This window comes from Drosophila subobscura, chromosome O, assembly GCF_008121235.1.
Source record: "Drosophila subobscura isolate 14011-0131.10 chromosome O, UCBerk_Dsub_1.0, whole genome shotgun sequence".
Lineage (NCBI taxonomy): Eukaryota > Metazoa > Arthropoda > Insecta > Diptera > Drosophilidae > Drosophila > Drosophila subobscura.
This window is the reverse complement of record NC_048533.1, coordinates 179,674-188,016: the sequence shown is the minus strand read 5'-3', so window position 1 is coordinate 188,016 and position 8,343 is coordinate 179,674. Positions and strand designations below refer to the sequence as shown.

Below are 8,343 nucleotides of genomic sequence, written 5' to 3'. Positions count from 1 at the left end.
ATGTTACATATAAATGGATCGCTGCATATTTTTGGGCAGCTGATTTTTGAAAGACATTTTGCTGAGTTTATTTTAAATTAAATAATAATTAAACTGCCACAAGCTGCATCTGTCAGCGTTTACCCCATGCAAATTGCATTTAAATATAGCTCATATATATATAATTAATATATATATTTAAAAATTATATAATTATAAATTGTCTTTCTTTTGAACAAATTCGTACTGATTAACTTTACAAAAACAAAGCATCTGTTAAGTAGTTTAAGCTATTGAGTAACTAATGTTAACTATCGATTGTTAAGTAGTGTTAAGTAGTTTAAGTTATTGAGTAACTATTGTTAACTATCGAGTAACTAGTAGGCTAGGTTAGGTTAGGTTGAGGCGGCTGTCGCGGTTGTCAGAGACCCGACACACTTAGGCCGGTTTCGGCCCATTGTGATACCGCAAGTTTCGTTCCCTTCTCCCTCGTGAGACCCTATTTTATCCATTATCCCATCCGGATGCCCTTATGAAGCCTGCGATCCGTCTGGGACTGATTGTAGACATGTCCGAAATGTCATTTAGAAAAGGAGCGCCCAAGTATTGGAGTCTCCTTCTACTGAGAGCCGGGCAGGAGCAGAACAGGTGTCCCACAGTCTCCTCCTCGTCCTCATCTCTACAGCTTCGACAGAAGTCGTTATATGGGGCGCCCAGCCTGTTTGCATGTGTGCCTATTAGCCAGTGTCCCGTAAGGGAGCGAATGACTGAGCTGCACCTACTCCTACTGAGTTTGCAGAGCTCATCGGTGCGCTTCCTATTAATGTTAGGCCATGTTTGCCGAGTTATGCGACATAGTGGCACAGTTTGCCATCTGTCATTTATTAGTTGGCCATTGGCAGGGGTATTGTTGTTCCAGCTCTGGCCAGCTCATCTGCTATACAGTTGCCTTCAATGTCCTGGTGGCCCGGGACCCATATTAGGTTGATGACGAACTGATAAGCCATCCCATGAAGAGATTTGCGACAGTTTGCCACTGTAGCCGAGCTTGTTGAGTTGCCGCAGGGGTTAGTTCCTGAAGACAGCTCAAAGCTTCCTTGATCGCTATGACCTCCGCTTGGAAGACACTGCAGTGATCCGGGAGCCTGAAGGAGTAACTTATGTTCAGCTGTTCGGAGTAGATTCCTCCTCCGACCTTGTTGTCCAGCTTTGAGCCATCAGTAAAGATTCGAATGGCTCCCTTTGGACCAGGTGGTCCCTCAAGCCAGTTGTTTCTGTGAGGGATGATTGCTTCAAAGGGGGTATCTGTATACTCCCTCGGAACGCAGTAGTCCGTTTTTGAGGGGACGATTTTGTTTCCATTTAGGATGGAAAGGACCCATTGGTCAGAGTCTCTAAGAAGGATTGCTGCCATTTCTGCCTGCTCCTTACCTGCAAGGTCAAGGCTCTGCAGGCATAGTATAGCATTTAGCGCATCCGTTGGTGTTGTACTCAGAGCTCCACTGATGCTTAGGGCTGCAGTACGCTGCACCTTGCCTAGTTGTTTAGTGATGGTCCCCTTCGATAGGGCAGTCCACCACACTGCGACTCCGTAGAGCAGTATTGGTCTTACTATTGCTAGGTAGATCCATTGGACTATTCTTGGGTTCATGCCCCATTTTAGCCCAATGGCCTTCTTGCAAGTGTAGAGGGCTTTCGTAGCCTTCTTCACTCTGTCTTTGATGCTCAGGTTCCAGCTGAGCTTTTTATCAATTACCAACCCTAAGTAACTGGCACTGTCGCTGAAGGAGAGCCTGCATCCGTTTAGTATTGGGGGGTTGAGGGACGGGATTTTGTATTTGGTTGTAAACAACACAAGTTCCGTTTTAGAGGGATTAATTCCCAGTCCACGCGACTTTGTCCATTCTGACAGTCGCCCGAGCTTCGCGGTCATTAGTTCGCAGAGTGTTTGAGGGAATTTTCCCGAGAAGATAATGGAAACGTCGTCCGCGTATGCTACCACCTTGCAGCCCTCCCCTTCCAGGTCACACAAAATCTTATTGACTGCTATGTTCCATAGAAGGGGAGACAGGACACCACCTTGCGGGGTGCCTCTGTTGACATACCTTGACTGAGTGGACGATCCCATTGATGATGTCACTGTCCTGCATGTGTGCAATTGATCTATGAGCATCACCAAGTGACGATCCACTCCCAGGTCAGTCAGGGCCTCTGTGATGGCTCCCGGTATGACGTTGTTAAAAGCTCCCTCAATGTCTAGGAAAGCGATTAAGGAGTATTCTTTGACGTGTAGAGATTTCTCTACCGCCCAGATTACTTCATGGAGTGCCGTTTCCGTGGATTTCCCTTTTCGGTAGGCATGTTGAGCGCCTGACAGCCACTGAGGATTAATGGTTGTTCTCAGCTGCAGCCCGACTAGTCTTTCGAAGGTTTTGAGAAGGAAGGACGATAGACTTATTGGTCTGAAGTCTTTTGGGGTTGTGTGTGAGGGTTTCCCTGCTTTGGGGATAAAGACTATTTTAGCCTTTAGCCAAGCGCGGGGGATTTTTCCCACTGTCAGTATCTTCCTGAAGATACTTTGCAGCCAGTTGATGGCCATGTCCCCGGCTTTTTGTAGCTGAGCCGGAATGACTTGGTCCGGCTAGTAGGCTATCTAGTAACAAAAATATTAACTATCGATAAACTATCGTGGACCAGGGATCGATAGCTGGATCGGGCCGGCGTTCGATGGAAGTGGAGGAAGAGAGAGAGAGATGGCTTTGATAAGTAGAAAGCGAAATAAAGATATACATTTAAAGAAACATGTGCAAAAATAAATCTTAAACTCCGTTAAAATATCTAAAATAGTGCAGGGAGAGCCCTTCACAACTTCAGAAGTGGGATAAAGGAGACGTGCCTATAATTCGAAGAAATTTTTCGCCACTCAAGCAAATACATACAGATAATTTTTCTGTTTCTGGAACGTTCGGTACCGTTAGATTTTGGCGTGGCGTCGCAGTTTCTGCAGAACATGAACAGACACGCAGTTTTAGAGTGGCTGATCGAAAATAACATTGAGTTCGATCAGGCTGCAACATTCAGACAGCTTCGGCAACTGGCAATGGCAAATGGCGTGGACTTAATGGAATTACCTGGTGAAGAAAACAAGAATATGGAAGTAAAATCAGACGGTCCAGAAATTTCGCCAGACGCACAAGCTAGGAGGCTGGAAGCCGAACGCCTTATGATAGAAGCAGAGATAAGTTTGCTACAGAGGAAGCAAGCCCTGGAAGAACTGCGTAAGGGAAGCAAGGAGGTTATGCAGATTATGGAACCGTATGCAGGAAAAGTAAACAGCGCCCATGCATGGATGGAAGAGTTTGAGCTGAACTGCAAGGGGACGGATGCGTTTAAGATCAGGTGCGTGCGGCATTTAATGAAGGCTGAAACGGACGCAGAATTGTTTCTGAAAGTAAACAAGGCTACGTCGTATGCTGCCTTTAAGAAAGAGTTCCTGGACACATTCGGCCGGATTTCCTCAATAGTAGAGGTAATAAACACTCTCAAATCTACGGTTTAGTGCCCTGGAAAGATGTCAGTTCTAGATTATGTACTGCAAATGCAAGAAATGCAATGCAACGTGCTCCGATCGACGAAGAACAAGCCGTACAGTTCGTGATCGACGAGCTAAAAGACGATTCCGCGAATATTGCTATATTCTATCCGGCCAAAACTATTGGCGAACTTGTGAAGCTGTCGCACCGTTACGAAGAAATGCGTAAAAAACGTTGGAGCGCATCGCAGTCGGCAAAGAAGCTTATGGGACACAATAGCATTCCGGCAAGCAGTGGAATTACGGTACATTGTTACAATTGTTCGGGCACTGGACACATCGCTAAGTCGTGTACACAGCCCAAGAGGATGAAGGGCTCCTGTTTCCGTTGCGGCTCCATGGACCATGCTAACAAGAACTACTAGGTCCCACCACCCTCAGGAAATAAAGCGGTGGAATTGTCGGATCGATTCCGACAGAAAGGGACTAGCAAGGAGGTAGACGATAACGAAGTGGCAGTAATAAATACGGTAAGAATCTCTTGCGACACTATAAATACGTCAGATAGGATTTATAATCAGTAAACGTCTCTTTTTGATACGGGCAGCGCAATTAGTTTAATACGTCATTCCGCATTACCACTTAATTTAAGAGAAAACAGTTTAAAGGAAACGAACTTTAAGGGATTGGGAAACTTTCGGTTATGTACGTTTGGGAAGATCTGGATATTTATGTCATTATCCGGTATTACGCACAGAATATTATGTTACGTTGTTCCAGATATCTACATCCTATATCCTATCTACATTTTATGTGGAAAAGATTTTTTTAAGAAGATTTAACCTAAAATTAAAATTTTGTGAACCTATTGAAACGCCAAACATTGAACGAAAAGCAAATAAATATAATTTGGAAATCTCTGAAAAAATTCTGCACTCTGTATTCAGTCCGGGGAAATCTGATAGGACTATGTTAAGTTGTAATCTGCAAACATAAGTATATTTCTGCTTCCGAAAATCAAAACAACAAGATAGAAACGCAGGTTGAGCCCTCAGTTTCAGATCATTCAGCTTCGGTGTGTTTCGACCATTCAGTTTCCGAACCTTTAAACTCCGACCAGTCAGATTCCGAACCTTTAAATTCCGACCATTCAGATTCCGAACCTTTAAATTCCGACCATGAGAAGCTATGCCACATGGGAGCTTTTAAGTGTATAGCGGACATAAGGAGGCACTATTGGTTTCCGAGCATGGAATCCAAAGTGGAACGTTTTATTAAAAATTGTATTAAAAAATGTATTATGAATTCAGTACCTAGACACGGGAATAATCGAACACTGCATAATATTAAGAAAAAACCGATTCCGTTCGACACAATTCATATAGACCATTTTGGGCCATTGCCAGCCAATCTTTCAAAGTAAAAAACACATTAGTCATAGTGGACGCGTTTACAAAGTACGTTAAGATCTACATATTCCGTGAATTCAACAAGCACGAAGGAAGTAAACTCCAGTTTGGGCAGACCAAGAAGAGTGATTAGTGATAGAGGAAGTTGGTTTACGTCGATGGAATTCAGCTCCTTCCTGGTAGAGAACAATATTGAACACGTTAAGGTAGCTACGGCATCTCCGCAAGCAAACGGCCAGGTAGAGCGAATAAATAGAATAATTAAGGCGATGCTAGCTAAAATTTCAGATCCCATTCATCATTTCGATTGGTATAAATTGTTAGGTAAGATAGAATACGCAGTAAATAATTCAGTGCATTCAACAACGGGTCTGGCTCCCTCAGTTTTGTTTTACGGTGTCTATCAAAGAGGACTCGAAGTCGATTCACTTAGTGAATTTTTGGAGGATAAATCGGATTTGGCCCGGAATCTGAATGCAGTACGGAAGGCATCAAGTGACAAGATTCAGAAGATGCAGAACAAAACAAAGGAGACATTTAAGAAAAACCACAGATCACATATAGTACATAACATTGGGGATTTTGTGGTAGTGCGGAATGTCGATACTACAATAGGTTCAAAAAAAGAAATTCATACCAAAATTTAAAGGCCCATATAATGTGAAAAAAGCGCTACCAAACGACCGATATGTAATTACAGATATAGAAAACGGTCAAGTAATACAAATACCTTACGAAGGTATAATAGAGGCTAATAGATTAAGAAAATGGGCAGACTGGCGAAATGGTGTCATAGTTGATTCTGAAAATATACCGTAATAATAGAGATATCTTAAACAACTTGTATATACTAAACTAAGCAACCAAGATGATCGGGTCGATCAAAAGGTCAGAATGACCGAGCTGTTAAGTAGTTTAAGCTATTGAGTAACTAATGATAACTATCGATTGTTAAGTAGAGTTAAGCAGTTTAAGCTATTGAGTAACTATTGTTAACTATCGAGTGTGAATTAATTAATAGGCTATCGAGTAACAAAAATATAAACTATCGATAAACTATCGTGAGCCAGCGATCGATAGCTGGATCGGGCCGGCATTCGATGGAAGTGGAGGAAGAGAGAGAGAGAGATTGCTTGGAGAAGTAGAACGAGATATAAGAAATACATTTAAAGAAACATGTGCAAAAATAAATCTTAAACTCCGTTAAAATATCTAAAATAGTGCTTGGAGAGCCCTTCACACATCTAAGTTTAACATATTTAGCAAACAAGTAAACGGCAATTGACTTGGCGTTGAAAATATTTTCCATAAGAGTATTCAGCGTACCCTGTGTGAATAAACATAGAGAGACACACACGAGACAACGAAACCAACTTGAAAACGAAAAACAAATAAATTCTTTTTCGTCACAGCTGCCATGTCTCCACTTATAACTCTATGTTTCTTCACACAGTGTACGCTGAATACTCTTATGGAAACTATTTGCAACGCCAAGTCAATTACCCGGTACTTGAAGAGTAAATAGGGTATATTGTATTTGTGCGAATAACGGTTGTATGTAACGCACAGAAGGAAACGTTTCCGACCCCATAAAGTATATATATATTCTTGATCAGCATCAATAGCCGAGTCTATGTCTGTCTGTCTGTCCGTCTGTCCGTCCTGATGAGCGCCTAGTACTCAGAGACTATAAGAGCTAGAGCCACCAAATTTTGCATCCAGACTTCTGTATGCTCACACTGTTACAAGTGTATTTCAAAAATGAGCCACGCCCCCTTCCGCCTCCGCAAAAGAGCGAAAACCTCCCAAATCTACAATTTTGAAGATATCAGAAAACGAAAAACGCCATTCCGTAGGGAATGACCATATCTATCAGATCATAGCCACTGCAAATTCATTTCTTCTTTCTGGCTATAGTAATGATCCAATCTGATCCCAGTACGGTGGTCGATAGATATGGTCATTTCCAACGGAATGGCGTTTTTAGTTTTATTTTATCTTAAAAATTGTGTATATCGCAGATTTTTTATCTTTGCCCGGGCGGAAGGGGGGCGTGGCGAAATGTTGAAACACACTTGTAAAAGTGTGTGCATACAGCCATCTGAATGCAAAATTAGATGGCTCTAGCTTTTATAGTCTCTGAGATCCAGGCGCTCAACAAGGCGGACGGACAGAAGGACATGGCTATATCACTCGGCTATTGACGCTGATCAAGAATAAATGTATGTATGTATATACTTTATGGGGTCGGAAACGTTTCCTTATGAGTGTTACATACATACATCCACTTTTCCACACAAATACTATATACCCTATTTACTCTTCGAGTACCGGGTATAAAAATCAATGAAATAAAACATTCAGTACTCCAACCGAACGAAAATAATATTTATAAAAATCCCTGAACAGTTTAATACAGATAAATAATTATAAAATTACATGAACAGTCTAACACAGAAAAAATGATATCCCTCTGCGTAGCTGTTAAGATATATTTTATGTTTAACATTTTTTACATTTAAGAACTAATTTATAATAAATGTAATTACTCTAATTAGTGTTTACCCAGGCAATAACAAATATAATGGGTGATTCGAACTATATTAAGTACTACCTACCAGTAATGCAATGCAAATCAAATGAAACCAAAATGTTCGTTAACGATAAGCAAAATTGTTCCAATTCTTACGTATACGTGCATTAAAACATATAAAAGAGTAAGTATGTGCATCCTTATTCCTCTGCTCTAGAGCGAAGTTTTAAGGAATTTCATTGACATTTTCTACATACAATATTTTGCAGAAATATCATATCAGATCGCCACAAAAAAATAAATATTTCTACAATAAAATACAATATGCCCTATTTCCTCTTCCAGTACCAGGTAAATAGTGACAAATAAAAAAAATATAAATTTCAATTCTATTTTTTGTGGCTATTTCCCAGCAATGAGTGAGTACTTTAACACCCAAATCAAAGTGTTCAGTGAGCGTCTCCGAGCCTCTCAGATTTGACATGGAGTCTATAAGCGAATTAGTCACGAAGACGACAATGGGTCGTTCAGGAAAAAATACAAAACGAAAACCATTTGGAACCAAATTGAGGCCTAATAAACATCATAATTTTTTTTTCTGTTTAATTTTTTTGTAACCAACTTGTAGGGTTTGTGGAACAACCCATCGATTACTTGCAACCCCATTAAATGTCTATCAAACTACACCGCAATTGTTTCAAGTTCATTCAATAAAGTCCGGGGCCTCCTGCGAGCGGCTCAGACCTTGTGAGTGCCATTCAATGATTGTATGATGATTGAATGTCTTTGATTATGATTAAGTGGGTATAAGTATTAGCTGTTTGTCTGCACGATATCCTATGTTTGGCAGCAGTCTTGACATCAACTCTCCGAGGGGATTTTCCGACTGG

At 41.2% G+C, this 8,343-nt stretch overlaps 1 protein-coding gene and 1 long non-coding RNA gene across 2 annotated transcripts; both read left to right on the top strand.

Moving 5' to 3' along the window:
• Nucleotides 1-2,383: 2,383 nt before the first annotated feature.
• On the top strand, nt 2,384-6,303 carry LOC117898167. Its single transcript, XM_034807376.1, has 2 exons — nt 2,384-3,532; nt 3,575-6,303. Exons 1-2 carry the CDS (start codon nt 2,990-2,992, stop codon nt 3,635-3,637), a joined length of 606 nt encoding a protein of 201 aa, XP_034663267.1. The 5' UTR covers nt 2,384-2,989; the 3' UTR covers nt 3,638-6,303.
• An 893-nt stretch (nt 6,304-7,196) lies between these two features.
• LOC117898168 lies at nt 7,197-8,137 on the top strand. The gene is made up of 2 exons (XR_004649124.1): nt 7,197-7,637; nt 7,723-8,137. It is a non-coding gene; the product is annotated as an uncharacterized LOC117898168 (long non-coding RNA).
• The last annotated feature ends 206 nt before the right edge of the window (nt 8,138-8,343 follow it).